Consider the following 27,126-nt stretch of genomic DNA (forward strand, 5'->3'; position numbering starts at 1 on the left):
GACTGCAGAAAGTGTTATTCCTGATTTTACTTTAAAAAATCAAAACTTACTTTAAATGAGAAAATTCCCCAAATCTTGCATAGGGCACATAAATTTTAAGATACCAAAATCAAAATTGTAGAAATATGGTTGCCGTGAAACTGAACACAGGAAATAGAAATAAACATTTCGACCCTGCCAGTGCTGAATTAAAACCATTATTAGATTTTATTAGACGTTGTTTAAGATTTTTGGACGCTATCAAAATTTGCTTTAAAAAATAGGCAAACTTTTCAATTGTTGCATTTTTTCATACCTTTTCAACAGGTTTCCTAAAAAAACAATAAATTTTCTATAACAATTAAAAGCAAAGTTTGAATTTTTCGGAAAGTTTGATAAGGTCGAGTTCAGCAGATGGATAGAACCGAATTTCATCTAGGGAATAATAGCAAGTATTGTCCCACACTGACAAATTAAAAACGTAGGTGCAGAGAAACAATATGCCAAAAACTTTTACAGGGAACTAGCTTTAAAAGTTAAAATCCAATTTTAGAGACTTTGTTTCTGCTAAACCTACCAGTTCTGAATTTTTCAACCATAGCCTTTGTTTTTAAAAAATGTGGTTTTTACTCTCTCCAGAAACAACGCAGTTTAACTATTTTCTCGAGTACAACGACACCTAATAAAAGTAAATGGTTGACTGAGTGTCCACTTCATCCCTAAGTAGTAGTGTGTTAAAAACGACCAAAAAAGCCGGATGAATGCAAGTTATGCACTGGTAATTATTACTATATAATAACCCTAAACGAGGTGGTTGGTTAACCATGCAAGTATTTGTATGATAAATAATATTGATTATATGTCACTCAACCCAGCCAATCTATTGAAACAGTATAATGTATAATTAAATAAACCCTTGGGCCTACATAACCATAGGCCCAAGTGCTTACATAAAAACTTTTATGTTGCTTATATAAAAAGTGCTGATGATAATTATTAAATATAACTGCTATGCCAAAAAAATTGTAATACAGCCTATTCTTAATTTTTGTTTATATACCATTTAATGTTGATGTGGAAGCCCTTTGAAATTTGAATCTGCACAGCTATTTGAAATTCAGTTTACCCTATTTTAACTTCCTTTGAAAATTTTTTGTTTTTTCAAAAGTTACATGAAACTTCCAAAAGGTGAAATATGTCAAGAAAATGACAGTGGCGTCAATAGGGAGGGAGATGTTGGCATTTACCCCACCCTCTGATTTTTATTCTCCCCGAGAATTTTTGAATTACCTTTCAATGGTATTCTCAGTAAAATTTGCCTTTTCGTGGTATTGTCATTGAGAAAATTAATGAATAAAATTGCTCCCACTCTAGGTTTTGAAAAATACATTTGATCCACTCCCCCTAATTTTCGTGGAAATGCACCACTGGAAAATGGGTGGAAACTTGTCAAAATCCAAATAATTTAATGAAATCGTGAAGTAAAAATAAATTAAACGGTAAATGAAGTTAGGTTCATAAGAAATCAGAAAGAACTAGGTTGTCTCACTTTTTTTTAGCGAAGCTTTTCCACGCTAAATTATTTTACCATTGTTTATTATGTCTATTAAAATACTGGATGGAATAGTCCATACCTATTTAGGCAACGTATCGCATTCACTGTACCAAGCACTATTGAATAACATAAATTGAGGGAAAATTGATTCAGGGAAAATCTATGGCCTTCGAAAAAAAAATCACACAAACTAGTTCGGCAAAGATCTCCATTTCGAGATTTTTTTTTTTTTTTAAGACAAAATTTTCTAGTAGATATATTCCATTTGGAAACATTTGACAAAGCTGTTGGGCTGTCAGTGCCGTTAATTCAAAGAAATATAGGGGTGGCAAAAATGTATTTTTTAGAATCTAGAGAGGGGAGTGAAAATTTTCTTTTTCTTAAAATTTTTCCGATTAAAATACAAAAAGCCATTTTCAATGGAAGTTAAAAAAAAATTCCAAATCTAGGGGGGGGGTAAAAAATATATTACGGGTAGGGGAATTGGATTATCTATTAAAGTCGACAATATTAACCCGAAAATAATAAAAATAAACTCAGAAGATGGTTGCTCTCCTTTTGCTTATGCAAAAGAGTTTTCTAATAAATTAAAAATACGAATCATACGTCTCTTGGAAGGAATTTGCTTAAAAATATAGATATACCAGATCAAATAAATAATTTCTTATTCACAAAATGAATTAAAATTCACGATCTACGCAATTAATTACTGAATTTCATTAAGGAAACGAAAATTTGTCATTAATTCATTATAAGTTTCCTTTTAAATAATTTTGTTTTTCCTCAACTCCAAGTTTTTCTGTTTAATTGTGTCTGATTGACCTCTCTCCAAGTACATTTTTTAATACCGATAGATTTTGCCAAGAATGCTAAAAATATTTATTTTGACATTCAACACCAAACAGCTGAGCAGAACCTAGAACATTTATTGAAAGAAGCCGCTTTGGCAGAGTATCTGAGAGAAGCAAAAACACAAGCGCAAAAGTGCTTAGTAACTACATTAGTTATTTTTTAATACAATTTAGCTATATTTTTAATAAGGCTTTTAACTATCAGTCATTTTTATGTCTCCTTTAAATATACACTTCTTCAGATTACTTTTGATTTTAGAAACTAATGTAGAAGTGTTTTGTCTAGCAAATAAATACTTCCTATCGAAGTGGCAAGGGTGCACAAAAAAATTCCAGAAGAGAGGGGCAAATTTTTGACAAGTATAATTCATACAGCAGATTTGTACAAATTTATTGTGACTTTTGAAATTATTCTTTCCTTTTGTGTGTAAGTTGAAAAGTAGGACCTGTCTGTTTTAAGGATATAACTGTAACAAATTTATGCTCTCGCATGGAAACACTGTTTTTGTTCTAAAAAAAAAAGAATTTGCTGCTTGTAACAAATTTTGTACTCTTTGGAAATAATTTCAAGAATCCTAAATATTTTCTAGAATTAATTAAAAAAAACTTTCCTAAAAATAAGTTTTTCAAAAAAAAGTAAAGGTCATTTTAAACTTAAGCTCAGCAGATACAAATACCTTTTAAAATTCAAGCTCAAAGCCACCAAAAATTACTATTAAAGAATAATTGAAACCCAAAACGAACAGAAATTAAATAAACAATCATAGGAAAAACATACAACAAGTAATAATATAAATGAATAAATAGATCTTAAAGCGAGTAATGCTTAGATTGAATATGAAAATCAAGCTTAAAATGAAAAAAATATTTTCCTATTTTAAGTACAAATGAAACTTAAAATAAACAGAAATTAAATGAACAATCAATGCAAACAAACATACAATAGATATTAATGTAAATTAATAAATAAATCTTAAAATGAGTGAAACAAATTGAATATGCAAATCAAGCTTGAAACGAACAAAAATCACTACAAACAAGAGTTTGGGTATGACCTTCTCTCACTGTAAAAATATAAAACCTACTGCGTCAAGGCGCTTTACTGAAAACCAATTTTATTACAAATATTTTCTTTTGTACTTAATATTGAACATAAATATTAAAATTATAGTAACATTTTGAACTGATGAGCTTTCAGCAATTAATATCATTATATATCAAATATTCAGTTTAATTTATTAGATCTTTTTAAAGTTATTAAAGACGAATATAGTTTCACTACAAACAAGTGTTTGGATACTGCCTCCTTTCCTAGCTGTAAATAAAAACCAAAAGCCTATTGTGTCATAGGCGCTTAACTGAAAACGAATTATATTACAAATATTTTCTTTTCCAGTTCTTACAGCATTGAAAATAAAAATACAATTACAGTGAAATAAATTCTTGAACTGATGGATCTTTCAACAATTAATATCATTATACATCAAATATTCAATTTGATGTTGTTTATACTTTCCAAGACAGTTCAAGACGCATATAGTTTTCAGTAAAGTGCCAATGACGTAGTAGGTTTTAGACTTTTACAGTGAGAGAAGGAGGTAATACCCAAACTCTTGTTTGTAGTGATTTTTGTTCGTTTCAAGCTTGATTTGCATATTCAATTTAAGTTTCACTCGTTTTAAGATTTATTTATTTATTTACATTAATATCCATTGTATGTTTGTTTGCATTGATTGTTTATTTAATTTCTGTTCGTCTTAAGTTTCATTTGTACTTAAAATAGGAAAATATTTTTTTTTTCGTTTGAGGCTTGATTTTCATATTCAATCTAAAGCATTACTCGCTTTAAGATCTATTTGTTCATTTATATTATTACTTGCTTTATGTTTTTGCTATGATTGTTTACTTAATTTATGTTCATTTTGGGTTTCTTTTATTCTCTAATAGTAATTTCTGGTCGTTTTGAGTTTGAATTTCAAAATGTATTTTTATCTGCTGAGCTTAACTTTCAAATGGCCTTTACTTTTCTTTGAAGAACTTATTTTTCGGAGTTTTTTTTTAATTAATTTTTGTTCGTTTTTGATTGCAAAAAATTTTAAGTTTTTAAAAGTTCCTTATTTCAAAATCAAAGTTAAAAAAAAAATCAAATATTCATCAAAGTATCAAAACTGGTATCAAAGCAACAATATCAAAGTAAAAAAATGGGTTTGTGTCAACCTCGGAGTTTTTATTATCTGATGTTTGAACTATTTTTAACAAAATTGCTATCAAAATTTTTATCGGATGGGTTTGGGAAAAAGGACGTGTGGGGACTACTTAAGCTTCGGTCTCTTTTGACTCTTTAAAAGTGAACTAGAACTTTCAATTTCCAATAATATCAGCCCTCCGAAGCTTATACGAGCATACCTTCCATAAGAACCATATACGCCCCCAGAGCAATACTTACAACGCCTGCCCCCGGCCCTGAGGGGGGGGTGTCGACACAGGAGTTTTTCTTATATGACCTTTGAACTATTTTTAACAAAATGGCTACCTCAAATTTGTTATCAGATGTATTTGGGGAAAAGGGCTTGGGGAATTAATTGCCCTCCGATTAATTTTGACTCTTAAAAAGGGTACTAGAACTATCGATTTCCAATCAAATGAGCCCCCTTTGAAGTTTATACGATGACCTCTTCTATATGAAGTGCCTCTGGAAAAAAATGGTGTGGGGGGAGGCTAGCTGCCCTCCAATCACTTAATGAATTACAATATCCAATTTCCAATCAAATGAGCCCTCTAGGAAGTTTATACGAGCATCCCTTCCATAACAACAATATATGCCCCCAGGGCATAACTTACAATGCCTACCCTCGGGCCCTGGGGGGCTATGTCGACACGGGAGTTTTTTGTTAACAGAACTTTGAACTAATTTTAACAAAATGTCTATCTCAACATTTTTATCTGATGCATTTAGGGCGTGGAGGAGGGGGGGCTAGTTGCCCTCTGATCTCTTTTGACTCTTAAAAAGTGAACAAGAACTTTCAATTTCTAATCAAATGAGCCCTCTCCGAAGTTTATACGAGCATCTCTTCCTTAAGAACTATGTATTCTCCTAGAGCATTACTCATAACGCCTGCCTCCGGGCTCTGGCGGGTTCCGTCGACACAGGAATTTTTCTTATCTGACCTTTGAACTATTTTTAATGATGTGGCTATTATCAAAATTTTATCGGATGGGCTTGGGGAAAACAGGTTGTGTGGGGGGGGGGGGGGCGAGTTGCCCGCGGATATCTTTTTACTCTTAAAAGTTGAACTAGAACTTTTTCCATTTCCAATCAAATGAGCCCTCTCTGAAGTTTATAAGAGCATCCCTTTCATAAAAACCATATACGCTCCCAGGACAACACTTATAACGCCTATCCCCCGGGCCCTGGGGGGAGTTTTTTTATCTAATTTTTGAACAATTTCCAAAAAACTGGCTATCTCAAAATTTGTAGAGGAATGGTTTGGGGAAAAACAGCGTGGGGGGGGGGACTAGGCTAGTTGTCCTTAACTCTCTTGACTCGTAAAAGTGAACTAAAACTTTCAATCTCCAATCAAATGAGCCCTCTTTGAAGTTTATACGAGCATCCCTTTCATAAGAACCATACATACCCTTAGGGCATAACTTAAAACACCTTTCCCTGGGCCCGGGGGGGGGGGGTTCTGACACCGGATTTTTTCTTATCTGACCTTTGAAATATTTTTAACAAAATTTCTATCTCAAAATTTTCATCAAATGGGTTGGGAAAAAGAAGCCGCGGGAGGGGGGGGGCTAGCTGCCCTCGGATCTCTTGACGATTAAAAAGTGAGCTCCAACCTTCAACTTCCAATAAAATGAGCCCTCTCTGAAGTTTATACGATCGTCTCTTTCATACGAACCATATATGCCCCAGGGCATCACTTACAACGCCTGCCCCCGGGCCCTGGGGGGTTGTGACGACACCTGAGTTTTTTTTATCTGACTTTAGAGCAATTTTTAACTTAATGGCTATCTCAAAATTTGTATTGGATGCATTTGGGGATAAAGGGACGTGGGTGGGGAGGGGGCTAGTTACCCTCCAATCTCTTAACTTAAAAACTGAACTAGAACTTTCAATTTTCAATCAAATGAGCCATCTCTGAAGTTTTTACGAGCATTTCTTCAATATGAACCATAAATTTCCACAGGACATAACTTACAAAACCTGCCATCGGGCCCTGGGGGGCTGTGTCGACCCCGGAGTTTTTCTTATATGGTCTTTGAACTATTTTTAAAAAAAAGGCTATCTCAAAGTTCTTATCGGATGGGTTTGAGGAAAAAAGGGCGTGGAGGGGGGGAGCTAGTTGCTCTCTAATCTCTTTTGACTCTTAAAAAGTTAACTAGAACTTTCAATTTCCAATCAAATGAGTCCTCTTTGAAGTTAATAGGAGAATCCCTTCCAGAAGAGCCATATATGCCCCCAGGGCATAACTTACAATGCCTGCCCCCGGGCCCTGGGGGTTGTGTCGACACCGAAACTTTTGTTATATGATCTTTGAACTATTTTTAACAAAAAGCTATCTTAAAATTTTTATTGGATGCATTTGGGAAAAAAAGAGTTTGGGGGGGCTAGTTACCGTCCAATATCTCTTGACGCTTAAAAAGTGAACTAGAGCTTTCAATTTCCAATCAAATGAGTCCTATTTAAAGTTTAGATGACCAGTTCTTTACCAAGAAGAGTATATGCCCTCAGGACATAATCACAACCCATACCCCTGAAGATTGGTGAGGAGATGTCCCGCTGCAACATTTAATTCCCTGAACTATCATAAACATGGAACAAAATGTATGTCTACAGATCTTTAGTGGATGTGTTAGAAGAAATGGTGGGCGTGGAAGTGGTGTTAGTTTCCTTCCAATCACTTTCGACTATTAAAAAGGGAACTAGCCATTTAAATTTCCAATCGAATGAGCCCTTTCTGAAGTTACTACGACAACGCTGTCTATACAAAACCTTATTTGCCCCAGTGCATAACTTACAACCCTTGCCCTGAGGGCTGTGTGTGTGTGGGGGGGGGGGGTTGTTATCCTCAAAGACCTAAGTTATAGAACTTAAAAGTACGTAGAAGAAAATGGCTATCTCAAAATTTTGATTGGATGTGTTAGGGGAAATGGTGGGCATGAGGGGGTTAGTTGCCCTTCAATTACTTTCGACTACTTAAAAGGGCACAAGCCTTTTGAATTTCCAATCGAATGAGCCTTTTTTGAAGTTTCTGCGACAACGGCTTCTATAAAAACCTGGCATGCCCTCAGGGCATAACTTACAACCCTTGCCCTGAAGGCTGTGGGGGAGTGTCCTCCTCAAAAACAGTTTCTATCTGGAAATCAACTACGCTGAACAAAATGGCTATCTCAAAATTGTGATTGGATGTGTTTCGGGAAATGGTAGGCGTGGAAGGGGTGTTGACCCCTTCCATATGAAGTGCCTTTGGGAAAAAAATAGATAAATAAATAAATAATAATAATGATAATAAAACATTGGAGCCGAATGGCCTTTACTATAGGCAACGCTATAGCGTTGCCTCTGATTCTTAAACCAGCCCAACGTTGAATCACGTTGGTAGAAGTTAATTTTTGTAGTGTTTAAATCTACATTTTACCATTTCTAAGAAAAATTTTACACAGACTCGTATTTTTATGGTTTTTTTTTTAATTATGTAAGAGGTTTTCTTTGTAAAATAGATGAAAGTAAAATTTGACTGAAAAAAAAGGTTACCCCCAAAGCTTTGCCTGCGTCGGGACTTCCTCCAGTAGCTTTGTAGGAGTTGTAGTAATCCAAAGCCAAAGATCCAGCAGTAAGAAACAAGACCATGCCAGTGAAGTTGTAAATCATTTCCTATAAAGAAAGTAAATATTTAAATTCATCACCTACCCAATTAATTACAGAACTTCATTAAGGAAGTTAAATATCGGCACACTAATTTATTAGTTTTCCTTTTAGATGATCTTATTTTTCCTCACTTCCTTGTTTCTCTCTTATATTGATGCATGTAGGGAATACTTCCTTATTAAAAAAAAAGAAGAAAGTACAGACCATGATTAAATACGGAATTTTTGAAAACAGATAGCAGGAAACTTTTGCCATATTTTTCACATAATTCGTCGGTTGGGGGGTACTGACGAGCAGTCCCCCTTCAATTACGACACGAATCTCAACATACCTGTCAAGTGCACATTATAGGAAACAGCATTATAGGAAAAATCTTATCACTGTCATTTAAAAGAAATAATAATAAAATAAAATACTGATTTCTCCCAAAGAAATTATGGAAAAACAATGTAAAAAAAATAAAAGAAATTGACAGGTCTGCAAATTAAATAGAGAAATATATCAGTGGTGAAGCCAAGAGCTATATAAGTAATCTGGCTCTTTATGGCCAATTCACAATGAAAAGAATATAATATACTTATTTATAAACACGATACAAGATATTGTTTATTGAGGGGTTTTTCTTCTTTTAAAAACATATTTTGTCTATATTTACCTACCTTAAAATACAACTTTGCAGGCGTCACTCTAAAAATCACTTAAGAGCTCCCCAGAAATCCTATTTTTACGATAAAATGCCTCCCGCCCACGGAACCAAAATCCTGGATATACCTTTGCCAATGAATAATAATAATAATAATCTGTATTTAAAAGCCAATTAAAGCCATATACAAAAAGACAAATACTAAAGATTAATTACACTTCATTTGACATGCTTCCCATCAATACAAAATTTCCTACTGCCACAATATAACGGGGAATCCTAGACCTCATTAACTCTCAAAGCAGCCTATCTTCCCCCTCCTGGATAATTAATCCCCTTAAATTAGAGTTGCTTACACCGGAGGAGGAAATGGCCAAACCCATAATCATTTTCCCCACATCTCAAGCAACTACACCTGGCCTCCGGACCTTCCCTCCATTTCCTTACAACCTTAGCATAAATTGGAAGACAATTTGCTCGAATCTGAATCCAAATCCTCGGATATTTATTTAATGGGCAATCCCAGCTTGAAATAAAACTCCTAACCAAAATTTTCTTTTACTTCTCTATACAAAGTAAGACTCGGAGATTTGTTCACAGCTGCTTGCCATAATTGCACTTCTTGGTCTTCAAGTCTTGCACTAAATTCCTTGAAGAACTTTTCATGGTCTGCTGGCCCTTTTCCCTTCTCCCACGAACTTGAAAATCCATTCTCATCTAATATCCTTTTGATTTGTGCTGTCCATGATGTTTTGTTACACTGAAGGAAAAGATATTCATATGCTGCTTGGGCAAGTCTAGTCTGGGGAAGTTCTAGAAGTCTTAACCAAAATTTGATGATTTGGGTATATCTTTTCAATTTCAGGTTAAATATACCAAGATCACCTTTTAAAACTAACGTATGTGTTGTATTGTGTAGGCCAAAAACTCGTTTTTAATATTGAAGTTCTAGTTGCTTTGCCGGCTGATATCCTCATATTTCTGATCCGTAATGTAGGATAGGCATAATTTTAGTATTAAATATATGTTTGTGGAGGCAATATAAAATATTCTTTAAAAAAACAACTGTGCAATCCATTTGACCGTTCAAGATGGAAGAAGGTAAAAGTAAGTTTCGCGGTGGTGAGCTTCAAGATGAGCTTCAAGATGAGCAAGATGAGCTTCAAGATGAGCAAGATGAGCTTCAAGATGAGCAAGATGAGCTTCAAGATGAGCAAGATGAGCTTCAAGCAAATACCTTTTAAGTAGAAGTTGAACTATCCAAAATTCGGATTCCCCTTGTGAACTAAATGCTGTAAAAACAAAAAACTTGCTTCATTACGTTAGTAGTATAGGCATTTGATGATTCAGCGCACAGACAGGGAATTAGCATAGGATTACCAGCGCACAGATTGGGAAATAGAATAGGACTTTAAATGCAGATAGGGGGTGTATATGTGGAGTCACTAGTCCCTCAAGACGTCACATTTGTGTAATACGGTCCTGTTTCTACTTGCCTATACTACTTACGTTCATCAAAGCTACATTTAATAGATTTTAGTTCGTGTTTCAGTTTAATCCAAATTAATCTCCTGTAGAAGACGGGCCTGTCTTAACTTGAACCAACAAAGTCCTCTATTTTATCTATTAAAGTATCTAGTCCTCAATGCTCTATTTTGTTATTTATCTCATTCTGAAAGTTGAACCAACAGCTGAGCTGGAATGAGAACATTTTCTACCGAGGGCACTTTGCCTAATTCCTGAGAAAAGTGTAAATAGCAAACAAAAAGAAGTTTCACCACCGTATTCATGATCAACTATTTTGATTTTCTCCCCAAAATACTTACTTGGACACTAGTGTAGAAGTGTTTTATTTACGAATAAATATAACGCTTCTTATGGAAGTGGCAAGGGGGTCCGCAGTTTTTGGGGAAAACCAGAAGTGTCATTAGAGGGCGGGAGCAGAGGCAAGGCATTTCCCTCCCTGATTCCCCTCCCTTAGATTTGAAGAATTCAGTTTTTTATACCTTTATTGAAAAATCCCTTATTTGGTATTTTCATTCGCTTATGTTAAAACACAAAACTGCCCCCGCCCCCCTTAAGATTTTAAAAAGCATTACCGTGTCATTCTTTCAAAGATTACAAAATTCTAAAACTACTCCCAGCAGGTCATGCTGGGAGGGGGCTTTGATCTTTCATCTAAGAATCATTGACCGGTTTGCGACAATAAAATAGACGGAAATCCCTGACTTAGATGGTAAAAAATTGATAAGTTTCAAAGTGTTCCTGAATTTCTAGGCACTTATTCCTTTATACCCCTCCCCCATGGGTGCCCATAAGCTGAATTCCAGGGGGGGCAAACCTCGTCTAATTGGCACTTTTAATGCTATATAATAGAAATCTCAGAACAAAAATATATAAATAAGGCAGTATCATTCAGCCAGGGGGGGGAGGGCGGGAGCCCCCCTGCCCCACATATGGGTGCCCATGCCCCCCTGAACAGAATTTCTGAGTTCCTTCCTGCCCAGAAGTCCCAACTGCGATTAATTTATATATGGTTTGAGTATGCGTAAATTGATTGTTTCACAGTAGTATTTGGCAACATGTACATCAAACATGGTTCAGATCGCAAAATTTGATATGCAAATATTTGTAAAGGGACAGTTTTGATTAAATAAAAATAAAAGCTAATGAAACAGTTACTTATGGATATTTTCACTTTAATCCTTTCCTTGAACTCTATATTATATAGTAGCTAGTTTGATAAATAGCACCATTTTAGAACCGAATAGCGTTTCAGTTTTTTTTTTCAGATTTCAGAGTCCACTTTACCATGTTATTGAACATCGTAAAAGCCAATTTATTAAAAGATGGGTGATTTATGTTGGTAGGGAGGGGGGAAGATAGCTATTTTTATGGTTGTGTTGGATGGTTTGATGTGGTAGGGACGTGGTAGGGAGGTGGGGGAGCATAAAGGAAGGGTGATAGGTGACAAAAAGGAAGTAGTGGGTGGCACAAAGGATTAAGAAATTGGCTAGTGTCTTATGCTGCACGCTAGCAAAAACATCACTTTCATATGTGAAGCCCTTTGTAGATAGTAGAAATAGTTTTCTGTCTGCGAATAAAGAAACCTAAACCTATTATTTATAATTTTACCTTAAGCATTTGCATATTTGGTTTGCTTGTAACAAGCACAATGCAAACGAATATTGCCACACAAGCAATCGTCAGACAAACGTGGATGGCTAAAAATTTACAAAGAGCCTCTTTTGTCATTGGAAGGACCATATTCAACACCATCTTTAATACTAGTTTTCATGGTAAACACAATTGTTGACAATCGCTAAGTAAATCATTTCCGAGAAAGGTTCCTTTTTGTGAATAGATGTTACACAATTTCATACAAAACAAAAAAGGAAAATAAGATTTTTCAAACAGTTCGTGGTAACGTACTGTAAGTAAGGAGCGACCCGGCTCAATGGTAACCGAAACTCTAAAAAACGGAATTTTGATACAAATACATCAAAAGGATCAGATTTCAATGCTGATTTCAAATATAAAAGTGCCATCAAGTTTAGTCTTACCTATCAAAAGTTACGCGCCTGAGAAAATTTGGCTGATTTTAGAAAAAAGGGGGAAAGATCCCCTAAAAGTTATAGAACCTTAATGAAAATCACACCATCACATTCAGCGTATAAGAGAACCCTACTGTAGAGGTTTCAAGCACCTACCTACAAAAATGTGGAATTTTGCATTTTTTGCCAGAAGATAGATCACGGATGCGTGTTTATTTGTTGATTTTTTTCCCAGGGGTGATCGTATCGACCCAGAGGTCCTAGAATTTGGTGGGAGGGCTCATTGGAACGGAAATTAAAAGTTCTAGTGCCCTTTTTTAGTGACCAAAAAAAATGGATCGCAACTAGGCCCCTTCCCACGCTCATTTTTCCCCAAAGTCACCCGATCAAAATTTTGAGATAGCCATTGTGTTCAGCATGGTCGAAAATACGATAAATATGTCTTTTAAGATGATTTTATCCCCCGAAGTCCCCGGGGGGAAGGCTGAAAGTTATGAACTTTACCTAATGTTTAAAAACATATAGTATTGGTTATTGGGAAGTATACAGACGTTTTCAGGGGGGATTTTTTTCTGGTAGGTGTGGTTGGGGGATGGGTCGGGGGCTATATGGGAGGATCTTTCTATGAAGGGTTTTCATCAGGGAAGAGACATTGCTATGAAGGGGGCGCCGGATTTCCCATCATTATTAAAGAAAAAGATCAGAAATTAAATAAAAAAAAACAGTTTTTCAACTGAAAGTAAGGAGCAACATCAAAACTTAAAGCGAACAGAAAATATTATGCATATGATTGGGTTCACCCCCCTGTCAATACCTCGCTCTTTAAGCCAAAGATTTTTTAGTACTTTCATAAGAGCTATTTATTCTAATTAACGGCCTTTGTGATTAAGGGGTCATTTTTAAAGAATTGGAACAAAATTCGAATTTTAGCTTAAAGAGCAAGGTATTGACTAGGGTTGAACCCCCTAATATACGTATTAAATCTATATGAATATAGAAGTTCGTTACCTAAGTTAATTCATAAGTTACGTATATTAATTCTAATAAAAACGTTCGTAAATAAAATTAAACAAGTTGCGAGAAAGCCATTTAACAAAATAAAAGTAAAATTAATATGCAATTTTTTTTAATTATTCGTGTACGGTGAGCCAATACCAAAACCTGCATTAATTCAAAAACGTTCAAAAATTAAATAAAAAAAAAGTTTTTTTAACTGAAAGTAAGGAACGATGTTAAAACTTAAAACGAACAGAAATTATCCCGTATATGAAAGGGACTGTCCCCTCTTCAACGCCTCGCTCTTTACGCTAAAGTTTGACTTTCTCACAACTATTTTTTAAGCAATAAAAAACTTTAGCGTAAAGAGCGAGGCGTTGAGGAGGGGACAGTCCCTTTCATATACGGGATAATTTCTGTTCGTTTTAAGTTTTAACGTCGTTCCTTACTTTCAGTTAAAAAAACTTGTTTTTTTTTTATTTAATTTCTTAGCAGATAGAACCAAGAGTGTTCCAATTAAATTTTTAGTTCCACGTCAGAAGAAATTAACTGCTGAAAGTATTTTAATTAACTTTGTATTACTTCTGCACAATCGTCATAAAACTGGGGAAAAAAAACAAATCCAATGAGAAATACTGAGTAGGTTATTAAGGCGCCAACCTTCATATTTTCTAATTTTACTTATTAATCGTTAAAATTTCTCGAATTTTAATAATTAGTTATAATACGTGTTGGGGCATTAGTTAACAAACCACTCCAGAGTTGCAGTTAATTTGCCTCAAATTGAAAGTAAATACGAATCAAATTGCAATTTCGATCTGGAACACTAGTTTTGGTACCGTAAGTATTAAAAGGGGTTTGAATCCGTGACAATGCTAAAAAAGCAGCTTTATAAAAACAAGCTCCTTTTCCCGCGCACTTTCTCTGCGCTTCTGGACTTTCTCTGCGCACTTTCTCTGCGCACTTTCTCTGCGCTTCTTTCCCGCGCACTTTCTCTGCGTTTCTCTGCGCTCTGCGCTTTCTCTGCGCTAACTTCGGAATAAATCCGGCTGGTATAAAAAGAGGTAGAGGTACAAAAAGGTAAAAGGTACAGGTAATACGGCCGCGAGTGGCAGCGATAAGGGTTCAGTGCCTTAACAAAAAAAAAACAAAAAACGGAATACATCCATATATACTATGCTTTAGATTTTTCTTACTAAGATCCTCGAACTAAAAACATTGATTTCACAACAGGTTTAAAAGCTTTTTGTCCGCTTGTCTTTGAAACCAGAACAATCTCCAATATACCCTTTCGTTCTACGCAAGATGAGATTAAACTGTAATCAATAATGGCACTATGGTATTAAGACAGGGTATCGAACTTCGAAGAGGGCTTGTTAAAAAACTGAGTCTCTCAGAGGAGGAAATTAAATCGAGTGTCTTACTCCTAACCAATTGAAGCATATTTTAAACAATAATGGAACTCATGACGTCAATTGTGGAAATTTGAAAGAAGCAATTTTACGGGTGGTTCTGGCCTCTCTTGTACCCGGGACAGAATCTTGGTTAGTCCTCCCCCCTCTCCCATAATTGATTAGGCCAAATTGTTACAAAGTTTCCATTGATTAACAAAATTATTTTCAATGTATTAACTGATTAATAATTTACGTTTTAATTAGGTTAGTATTTAAATCATTTAATTATTACCATTATTTGTTTTAATTTATTTATTATAATTAATATTATTTAATTCCTTTATTTTTAATTTTACTGATTAATTGATAATTTATTGATTACTATCGTTTATTAACTGTGCCCTTTATTTTAATAAGAAGAATGTTTCTAAAATTCAACAATTGTTATAACTGTTAGATTATTTATTTGGAATTTTGCGCCCCTAAAATTTCTTCACCCAGGACAATTACCCCCTATTCCTCGCCTAAAACCACCTCTGTTTGCATGTGACCTCAGGCTTAAAATTCTAGACGACAATAAGCAAAAATTGTACACATATGTAAACTTTAGACTTTGTAAGTAGGCCTACTTTACTATTGACTCAAGTGCTTTACACTTGCTGGTTATAATCACCAAAAAAACTTCATGATTTTTTAACTTCGAACTTTAAAAGCGCTTTAAACTTGCCAAGACCTTGGACTCATATTTTAGTATGAAGCATTGATGTTATGGATCATTCCCACCGTCTAAATTGGTAATTAACACGTATTTATTAGCTTCCGAGATACAGATCATCAGTTGTCAAAAACTAACCCGAAGTCATCAACATTACGAAAACAAAACAGAAAAGCTAAATAATAATAATATTTGAATTTATTTATATAAAAAAATAGAATACACAGCCCAGAGCCGATAGCTTACCAATAGTGTCTGATATGTTCCAGCTTCACCCCATATATAGGACAGCAGAAGAGGCAAGGATACTAAGATGAAGCCACCAATTGTGATGATGCCACATAAATATCTGTCTTGGTAAGATCCTGTTGTAATATCACCCCCAAAATGCAGGTCATAATGCCTTATCAGACCAAGACAAACTGCTGCCAATAACTGCAAAAAAAGACCAAATTTACTAATATTCAAGAAGGGGCTTATATCCTTTTTTTAGGTATGCAGCCGTTATTCCCACCTGTGAAGTTCTGATTTAAAAGTAGGATTAATATTGTAGAGATAGATAAGTGAATATGGGTCAGATCTTAGCTAGTTCATGTATAATTATTCCATTTAGCCTGGATTCAATTTAGCCAATATAGCCTGGATCCCATTTAACATCAAAATGTACCTAGAATTTTTTCGAATTCTATTTTTTCTATCTCCTGATCCAACTACAAAATCATTCAAAGATGAGATAGAAATTCGGGTAACATTATACTGTCAGAAAATCTTTCGGGGAAGAAAGGGTACTTGTCGGTTATTTGAAACACATTCAAGAATTACGCTTAGGTTACGTCTCAGAAAACCAGTTTCACAGCTACAAAAACAAGTGATGGATGAAACAATGCATTGAACTTAGACAGAATACATTGGACTTGCATAATTTGGGCTGTATATTTGGACATTAGGGTGGGGGGGGGGCTAGGATAGGTTTCTTTAGGTTAGATTTCCATAATTTTGCTCCTAAAGTATCATTTTATCATCATGTTTTGTTATTGTTCATAAGGATTAACCTAAATTCCCTTTTTGGGTGTTTCCAATAACCAAAAAGTACCGAAGAAAGTTTAAAAAGCCAGTTCAAATTAGAGTTGGTGTTAATGTATAATTGGGACTCTTCAGAAGGAAGCATGTTAAGAAAAGAATTCTTACTTCACGCAGGAGAACTGTAGCTACCACATTTTGAAGCCACTTACACTATACTTTAACCCCCCCCCCCACTAATATGCAAATATACAGCCCGAGTTGTTTTGTACGTGTTTTTTTCGGTTCTTGATTTCGTCAGCATTGATCCAATTTACGAATATTAAATTGAAACAAGATTGACGCATGGCAAAATTTTTGGGAAATGTATAATAAGGGCTATATATTTACGCATTAGGGGAGGGGTGTATAGTGGAAGCGGCTTCAAAATGTGTTGGCTACAATTTTCTGCATATTATGAATTAAGGATTGTTTCTTATGTTTGCGATGGGGGTCAGTGGCGTGACTGTAAGCTCAGCCAGAGTTGACCCAGCTCTAAATGGGTACCTGGAGAAATCTGGGGAAGGTAAGGAAAAATACACTTTGGTCACTACTACTTCGACCGTCCATAGCCAAAATATATTTACTTGCAAAACATTGAGCAATTGGATCTAGGAGTTACTAATCTGTGTTGAAAAGATAGGAAATGCTGTTTCAAAAAAAGAAATAAAAAAAAGAGTCATCTAGATATTTTGCAGAAATGACTAAACTGCACTTCTTTTTGCACTTTACAAATACAAGCAAAACTGCATACATTAAATTGGATACAAGCCAAGGTGTGGCCACCTCCTTAGTGCTATAAGGTGTGGTCATACCTTGGTGCCATGGTGTGGCACCTCATTGGTGTTTTGACTTATAGATCTTGGTAGATCTATAAGCCAAAAAGCTGACCTAGCAAGGACAAGAAAAAAGATAAACAATGCGTGAAGAAGTTCAACATGAACTAACTTGTATTTAATTAACAAGCCTTGCAGACAGAAAATTACATAAAAAAAAGTGATTTATCATTTTGTCTTTCTCAGGGAAGTTTTATTAGTAGACAGCTTTACAATAACTGTTTTTCAGCGGTTAAGCCATATCAATGTTTTTTTTTTTTTAATTTTCAAAATTTAGGAAATGTATTTGCATATCTTTAAAACCTTATAAATGAGGATTGAGCAAAGTTGTGGAGCTGGAAATAATTTTGTTGTACTTCATTTGAGCAGATCTATTTTGCAAGGTTTCACTTTTATAATAGTTTTTTAAATTTCATCAAAGGTCATAACCCTCTACTGGGAGGAATGGAGATATGTACTTCAAAATACCTTCCCGGGACATACTTTAGCCTGTAGAACCATCCCTGAAATTTTCATTTTTCTAACCTAACCCCTTTCAAAGATAGCTAAAATAGAATTATTTGTATTTCCATTCTTCCATCTGTATTATTGATTTATGTTTTCCAAGAAAAACGGTTTTTTTGCAAATAATTATCCGATTGGTACCCATCAAATGTGCTATCAGTTTATTATAAATTTTTATTGATTTTCCGAGCTCCAAATTTAGCAATCGACATCCCTGATTATTACACTTCATGGGTTCCAAAATCAGCAGCTGCGGATCAGACTGGATCCAACTCCTGGCCCAGGTAATGAAGAACCAGCTTAAGTTTTACCAGACAAAGCTCATAGGGCCTAATTTCTTCTTTATTCGTTCTTATTTAGCTAAGTAATTCTAATGTGGTTATTCAATATTATCATAATCAAACAGTATGTGGTAACGAACTGTAAGTAAGGAGCGACCCGGCTCAATAGTAACTGAAACTAAAACGAAATTTTGATACTAATAGATACATCAGAAGAATCAGATTTTTATGCTGATTTCAAATACAGATGTTTCATCAAGTTTAGCCTTACCCATTAAAAGTAATGCGCCTAAGAAAATTTGCCTTATTTTCAAAAAAAGGGGGAAACACTCCTACAAGTCATAGAACCTTAATGAAAATCACGCCTTCAAATTCAGCGTATCAAAGAACCCTGTTGTAGAGGTTTCAAGCTCCTATCTGCAAAAATATGGAGCTTTGTATTTTTTGCCAGAAGAAAGACAACGGATGCGTGTTTATTTTATTTGTTGTTTTTTTTAGTTTCTTTTCCCCAGGGGTGATCGTATCGACCCATTGGTCCTAGAATACCTCAGGAGGGCTCATTTGAACTGAAATTAAAAGTTCTATTGCCGTTTTTAAGTGACCCAAAAAAATGGAGGGTAACTAGGCCCCCTCCCACGCTCATTGTTTTCCCCCAGTCCCCCGATCAAAGTTTTGATATTGCCATTTTGTTCAGCATGGTGGAAAATATAGTAACTATGTCTTTGAGGATGATTTAAATCCCCAGAGTCCCAGGGGGGGAGGCTGCAAGTTGTGAACTTTGCCCAATGTTTACATATAGTATTGGCTATTGGGAAGTATACAGACGTTATCAGGGGGGATTCTTTCTGGTAGTGGGGGGAAGGGGTCAGGGGTTACCTGGGAGGATCTGTCATGGATGAAGTTTTCATGGGGAAGGGCCATTGCTATGAAGGGGGCACCAAATTTCCCAGCCTTATTTAAACAAACGTTATAAAATTAAATTAAAAAAAACAAGTTTTCCAACTGAAAGTAAGGAGCAACATCAAAACTCAAAACGAACGGAAATCATTACGTATATGATTGGTTCACCCCCTAGTCAATACCTTACTCTTTACGCTAGTTTTTTTAGTCATTTCATAAGAGCTATTTATTCTAATTAACGGCCTTTGTGATTAAGGGGTCATTCTTAAAGAATTGGAACAAAATTCGAACTTTAGCGTAAAGAGCGAGATATTGACTAGAGGACGAATCCCCTAATATATGTAATAAAAACATACGAAATTTAGAAGTTCGTTACGTAAGTTAATTAGTAAGTTACGTATATTTATTACTAATAAAGAAGTTCGTAAATAAAATTAAACAACTTTCGAGAAAGCCATTTAACCAAAAAAAAAGTAAAATTAATATGCAAATTTCATTTTAATTATTCATGTACGGTGAACCAAAATCAAAACCTGCATTAATTCAAAAACGTTCAGAAATTAAATAAAAAAAAAACAGTTTTTGTAACAAAGTAAGTAGCGACATTAAAACTTAAAACGAACAGAAATTATTCCGTAATTTGAAAGGGGCTATACCCTCCTCAACGCCATGCTCTTTACGCTGAAGTTTTTATTATTTTAAAAAATGAAGTTGTGAGACAGTCAAACTTGAGCGTAAAGAGCGAGACATTGAGGAGGGGTAGCCCCTTTCAAATACGGAATAATTTCTGTTCGTTTTAATTTTTAATGTCGCTCCTTACCTTCAGTTAAAAAGACTTGTTTTTTTTATTTAATTCAAGTAAAACTAAAGGAGAAGGTCTCAGTAATACAGTTACTTAACAACATTTCAATTATCGAGGCCAAATTAATTGACACTTCATAGATACATGCTGTTGAATCAAAAATATCGCTCATTTGGTAGGGTAAAAATAAATTATTCTACTTTTTTTTAACATATCACAACAGGCCTAAGAATAGGCCAGTCTTTAAGCCAAACTGTAATTCAGTAAAATTCTACTTTAGTTACTTTTTCCTATCTTGGAAAGGGGTGAGGTTAGGAAAATGAAACTTTCAGGGATGGGTCTACAGGCTAAAATATGTAACAAAACAGGCTAAAATATTTTCTGTTATAAGATTCTTTTTCTCTGGCTTTAGTTCTGAAAATGTAATTCCTGTTATTTGAGTAGTATTTTAAGCCATATCAATGTTAATTTTCAAAATTTAGGAAATGTATTTGCATATCTTAAAAACTCTATAAATCAGGATTGAGCGAAGTTTTGAAGCTGAAAACAATTTTGTTGGAATTCAATTTAAGCAGAAGATCTCTTTTGCAAGGTTTCACTTTTATAACACACAGATTTTTACAGGTCATCAAAGGTCAGGATCCCCTAGAGAGAGGAGTGGAGCTGGGTACTTCAAAATACCTTCCCGGGACATACCTGAGCCTGTATATCTATCCCTGAAAGTTTCATTTTCCTAACCAAACGCCTTTCCAAGATAGCCAAAAATAGCTAAAGTAGAATTTTACCCAAATTAATTTTAAATAAGTATTAAACCTATAATTACTTACCACTTCCGCCAATTTGATAAATCCATGAGCTCTAGCTAACACCCGAAAATCCGCCATTTTATTCTTTTATTGAACTGCTGCTTATAGTCTCCACAGATTGAATAACCAAAATCCAAGGGTAAATGGGGTGTATTGAACCCTTTCCAGAGGGTGTTTCTTCGAAATCCAAGCGTTTGTCTGTTTGCTTGCAACCTTGTTTACAAGGCGAGATTCCAGACTGATGACTCATTATTTCATTATGGAAAAATATTCGAGGTCGCATATCACGTAGAATTAAGGCCGTTTAATACGAATACGGCATTTTGGATGCTTAATAGATAGGGTAAGAATGGAGGGCGAAATAAAGGGACGCCGCGTTTGTTCGTGGCTAAAAAAGGAAAGAAAAGATCGAAAGGGACCTTGTTTAAAGCCGGTAAAAAGTAGTTTTTTTTGCAGTCTCATCTGTTGCCAGGACAAACTTCTTTATTTGGGAGTGTAACCTTCCAGCCAAGGCCGTATCCAGAGGGGGTAGGGGGTTTTTGAACCCCCCGAAATGTTTGTCCGACTCGTAAAACCGTAAAAAAATATAACCAAATGTTGATGTGTTTTTTAAGTTTTTTTTGTAAGCCCCCATAAAAATCCTCTTGTACCCCCCCCCCCCCGGAAAAAAACTGGATACAACCCTACTTCTAGTTGTTATTTTTAAAGCAAATCTTGGATGTGATTTGAGTATATTATTTAGATATTTTACTGAAAAAAACCTTAAATTATTTCTATTATATTTGTGCCCCTCATAAATCCAAGCTAAAGGAATTCAGTGTAAAAATAAATATAAACAATGCAATCATTAAGTACGATTGCTGATGATCAATTTAAAAAGGGCCTATCTTACATTTATAAATAGAAGTAAATTAGATAATAATTCTAGCATAGATATCGCCAGGGATTGGGGCATTCTATAAAAACGTTCCAAAGTTCGTCCCCTGTGAGTAAAACTGTCCAGCAATAAAGTGATAACAGCAACAAGCAGCAAAGGCTTAAGAATTTGAATCATCCAGTCATACCTAAGAGCAAAGTCATCATACTTTTAAAAACTGATAAAAAAAAGTCGCATTTGGTAGACGCCCTACATAATTAACCCCAGTTATTTACGTTCGTTTTGGGTTGTTACTCATAGCTTTTGATTAACTGTCTGATTCAGAAACGCACACAAGGGGATAGAGTACCGGGCCCCTCTCAAGGCTTTTGACGGATTTGTGACAGGATCCCCTAGATTTTGACAGTTTGGCATATAATATCATCGTACTTACTTACTTACGTGACCACAATAATTTACAATAGTTCACAGTGTTCACCTCATAATTTACCGACTATGCGTTTTTTTTTTTTTTTTTTTTTTTTTTTTTTTTTATCTTCAAAATATCGCTCTCAGCCAAAACAGCTTCATTGTTATATGCCTAAGGATTTGATATCCCTAACCATTGCATATACTATAAAATTACATCTAAAATTTTTCCTTTGAACAATAATAGCGCATTAACGTTTTTAGAAAAATCCATGGTACACCTTATACAGCTGTAACCAGAATGTGAGCAAAAATTTATTTTGGGGGGTCTGAAATTTCAGAGAGGGGGCCATAAATTTATAAAAATTGCTAATTACAAGGAATTATAGAAGAAACCATATTATCTTCTTATTTTACCTGGATGTCAAGGAACCGAATGGCACTGGGCAAGACGTGTAGGGGCAACAATACTCGAAGATCGAGCTGCGAAGGGATACAGTGCAAATTATTTCTTGAAGGTGTAAGTTTTAAAATTTATAAAATTGAATTTATACGAGATGTTTTTATTCAGTTTTTTATTTTTTTTATTTCTGATTCTTACTAAATATAAAATTTAGTAATGTTACTGCCTGGTACATACGATTGCTTTCCTTGTTTTCCTGTAATCTTCGTGCAACTAATGTTTGTTTGTTGTTCTGACCAACTCCCTCAAAACATGGACTCTAGCATTTTGGATCATTCTTAAAGCGTTTTTAAGGCACTATTCCCTATATATGTATCTATGTATTAATTTATTATAAACAAATAAAAAGAAAAAGAAACGAATAACTTCTTACAAACAAAAACCAAAACAAAGAAGAACTGACAATAAAAAATACAAATAAGGGCAATCTTACACTGGGACAAACATATGATCATCGAAGGAGAATTTTAAGGGTACTTTCACCAATAATATGCTTCCGATGCCTCCCGTTTCTTTCCTGCACCACGGATGTAACTCCGTACCGCGAGGATAAAGCGCTGCCAAGAGTCCAGAGAGGCAGTCGTAGCAAATATATTTTGCATTTTTCAAACTTGCCCCAAACTGAAATTTTAGGCCCGATAAGAAATGTTCATTCTTACGTGTCTAGATCGGCACTAAGAAAAAAAAGGTTCGAATAACCGCTATGTTAAAGTACGTGACCGGAAAAGTATTATTTCATGAAAGCTTTGGAACTAATACACAGATGTTTATCTTCTCGTGGGACCTAATACCTAAACAAAACTGCCCCAAGTTTAAAGGGTTAAGGGCTCAATGAGGATTAATCAAGGTGAGTATGATCTTTTAATTTTTTTATGAGGATCTTTTCAAGGAATTAATGAGGATTAATCAAGCCGATTGGGCTTATGAATTTGTTGCAGAAAATACAGTAAAATTTTAAGGCAATAAAGAAAGAAAGGTTAATTTAAAGCATATTAGGGCAAAAAAGAAAGGGCAAAATAGAAAGAAAGGGCATATAGAAGAGAAAGGGCAAAAAAGATACATCGTTTAAAAAAAGATACTGATATACTTGCCCGATTGTGCTTTCGAGACCGTTGTCTAGGGAATGGGTACTTTATATATATATATATATATATATATATATATATATATATATATATATATATATATATATATATATATATATATATATATATATATATATATATATATATATATATATATATATATATAATATATATATATATATATATATATATATATATATATATATATATATATATATATATATATATATATATAAATATATATATATATATATATATATATATATATATATATTATATATATATAAATATAATTTATTCACTGAATAATTATATCCTAACTATAAATATTTGTCAAGTTAATCAATTACTGTCAATATATTAAATATTCTCAAAATTACTGCTTTTATTGCCTTAATGCTTTTCAAAAATGGTGCAGGAAACAGGGACAGGTTAACAGTTTTCAGACAAACTACAAAACATAATAAAAACTGGATTTTGAAAAAAAAAAAACATTTTGCCCCCCCCCCCCCCCAACCCCCGATTTTTTTATATTGATGCCACTGATTTGGAGACAATAAGGAACCATGACCCATCCTACCACTAATTCTTAGCAAACAGGCATGCTGTCTTTTGTTTAAACAGGTATTATGCAAGGCTTTTCAATATATATGATTAGACAACCAGAGAGCCTGCAGCCTCTTCAACATTCATCTGCCGCTCCTACTGCCAGTCTCATAGCAGAAATGTGGGCAGGTTATATACATTTGAACCAGAGCCGTACATGGGTTTTAATTCGTATGATGAGAGAACCGAAGGACCAAAAACATTCCAATACCTCCCATCGCTAACTATTTCAGCACAAAGGTAGGCATGTTGCACCTTCTTTGAACCGGAATCACCCAAAGATTTTCCATCTGTATGATCGGAGGTATGAAGAGGGCCCTTGGACCCTCCAAGACCGCCAAATCCTCAGCGGGAAATTAAGAAGATTGCTTTTGCATCGACCAGTTTGAAATTTATGGAGCAAGTTCCGCAGTTAAATGTGATGCGAGAAAGATTGTTTTTATAGCTATATCACCCAACTTTTCCGCCAAAATGGACAGATCTGTTCGAAACCTATTGGACAAGTATTTTGGGCAAAGAAGACAGAGAGAATGGATCTGTAGATGCATGCCATTTTGAACCTCATTTATTACCTGGCCAGAATCATAAGGTATGGTTGACCTTATGGTCAACTAAGGTAGGTTGACCTTATGGCTAACTAAGGTAAGTTGACCTTATGATCAACTAAGATATGTTGACGTAAGGGATAGTGGGCCGCATAATTGTGCTATTTGGTCTACTTTTTATTCGTTTCTTATACATTTTACGCAAGGAAAATTCACATTCATGGAAGTGGTTTAGGCAACGATTATGACAATAATGCAACGTAATGACTCAGGAAGTAAAGCGTTTGTGTAGCAATCACTCGGTGATCAGACAGAAATTTCTCTCGCCATCAAAAATATTGGAAACAAATAATAGGCGTTATGCTTTGAGGCAGTGATGTAGCCTTGGCTTGCGCATACAGCATTTTAAAAAATAACAACAAAGATATTTTGTGTTTTAAGGCACAGTTATTCAGCATTAGCTGGCATATGTTTTAAAGTAACAATACTGATCGACTGTCGGGGAATAGAAAAATAAGTTTGTCCTAAGTGTATTTGGAGAGAACCTTAAAGGAACTCATCATCATTGATTTTTCAGGAAAAAATAATTGTTGGACAATAACAGTTCAAAAATATAATGGAGTCAACAACTACAGTGTATCAATGGCAAAGAAACAAAACCAAAGTGCTGTTAGCAATACTTGTCTTTGAAAGACAAGCATTGTCTTTGTATTTGAAAGACAGACTGCTGCAATACTTCCCGTTGCCCAAGCAACATTCCAGTTACCTTACTCACGCCCAAGTTTCATGATTTTTACCACTGATACTAGCATTTTTTCTCTCTTTGATGGCATTGCTGAAGTACAATTAAGATACCTTTCCCTTGCTTTTCGTCCCCTTATATATAACATGGCTATGGAAGTTGCTAGGAGCTATGTTGTAGTTTTTCGTTTGTTAGGCTATCACTTAAAATTGAATTGAATTCAGAGAACCGTTACAAAAGAAGAGTCCAAGTTTGTCGCCAAGGGAAAGGTTCATTACATAGATAAAAGTACGGCTTTCTGCATAATGACAAATTTGTCGAGCTAGGCGAGAGAAACCTCAGGGATGGATCCACAACAAAATCCAGGAAACGGGGTTGTCGGGTACTTGCCAATTAGTGAATGAAACTTTTAGTACTGTATCTTCTACTTAAATTCTTCATTCCTTCCCTGGTTGTTAAGCTTGAGACTGTGTAAAGCCATCTAAACTTTGAAAAACGCCATAGTTGGCTTAGAATCAGGATCTAATCATAGCTATCGTCTGGCGAAAGCCTAGAGGTCAAGGAAGGTATACTCCGCCGTGAGTGCGCTATAACGAACTCTAAACGAAAGAAAAAAAGCTAAATATCCAGAGCCAAAAAAGATATAGGCAAACAGACTGGACCAATCAACCCAGCAAGCTGCCTTTGGGGGGGGGGGCAGGCGATAAATCTTAGGATGATTAAGAAAATGTATAAGCAAATTTTCAGTTCAATTTATCTATGAAAAATAGTCAAGGCATTAATCCAAACTCATGCCTTTTGACACAAGTTCTTCTTTCTAATGCTACACAGGCAAACAAATTATTTCTTTGTTGTTCAAGGGGGAGAGCTGCAAGTTTCCGGTATAGGATCTTCGGCAATGAAGATTCCAATGTTGTAACGTTCGAGGGGTTTTCGGCTATTTTTCGAAATTTCCAAAAATTTGACACTATTAAGACTAAATTTTCTCACTAGAGAATTTTTTAAACACGTTTTTAAATTTTGGTTAATATGGGCCGTGGTTCGTTCTTTACCAGGGGCGTAATTTCGTCAAAATCCTGGGGATGGGGGCAAGTTGGAGCTAATTCTTGCACATCAAGTAAAAATGACAGTGAGGATGGAAAAATGAACCATATAGTACCATAAAGACAAAGACATACTTGAGAAAACCGACCCGTTTCTGTCGATGCTTGAATTAAGCAAGCTTATCTTAGTTTTGACAAGATTTCTGAAGGAACTAAATTTAGCTGGGGGCTCCCCTCTGTCCCATAGAAGATTACGCCCCTGTTCATTACTAGGTTGCAGCTGCCGTTGCAACAAAGATAACGACAATCAAGGGTTTATTGGATGTCAGTAGTAACCTAGGTGCTGATTTCAAGCGTACATTCACGCCTACAATAATATACAGTGTGGTTTCACGTGGAGATTGCAAAAAGCGACCAATCCTTTTATACCTATAAAGTGGCCAAACACGTTTTGAGAGTATAGTCGAGGTTGTATAAGACAACCAGACTGGCTTTTTGAGGCAACACCCATTTTTTAGGGCCAATCAGAGACAGCGGAGGTTATTCTGTATACGATAACTTGATTGGTGATTGGATTCAAATAAAAGGAGTGATTTTCATTGCAAATCAT

At 35.0% G+C, this 27,126-nt stretch overlaps 1 protein-coding gene across 2 annotated transcripts in view; it reads right to left on the reverse strand.

Moving 5' to 3' along the window:
* LOC148946698 (protein snakeskin-like) overlaps positions 1-20,927 on the reverse strand; it is a 29,759-nt gene extending 8,832 nt beyond the window's left edge. For both annotated transcript variants that reach the window (XM_089097089.1, XM_089097090.1), the window contains exons 1-3: positions 20,769-20,927; positions 15,806-15,994; positions 8,144-8,263 (exon numbers count right to left, since the gene is read on the reverse strand). In XM_089097089.1, coding sequence (XP_088953215.1) covers positions 8,144-8,263; positions 15,806-15,994; positions 20,769-20,825 — 366 coding nt within the window. In that variant the 5' untranslated portion in view covers positions 20,826-20,927. The remainder of the gene's footprint in view (positions 1-8,143; positions 8,264-15,805; positions 15,995-20,768) is intronic.
* Between the last annotated feature and the right edge of the window lie 6,199 nt (positions 20,928-27,126).

Source organism: Artemia sp. Qi Xiang Cuo, chromosome 11, assembly GCF_049724085.1.
Source record: "Artemia sp. Qi Xiang Cuo chromosome 11, ASM4972408v1, whole genome shotgun sequence".
Taxonomy (NCBI): domain Eukaryota; kingdom Metazoa; phylum Arthropoda; class Branchiopoda; order Anostraca; family Artemiidae; genus Artemia; species Artemia sp. Qi Xiang Cuo.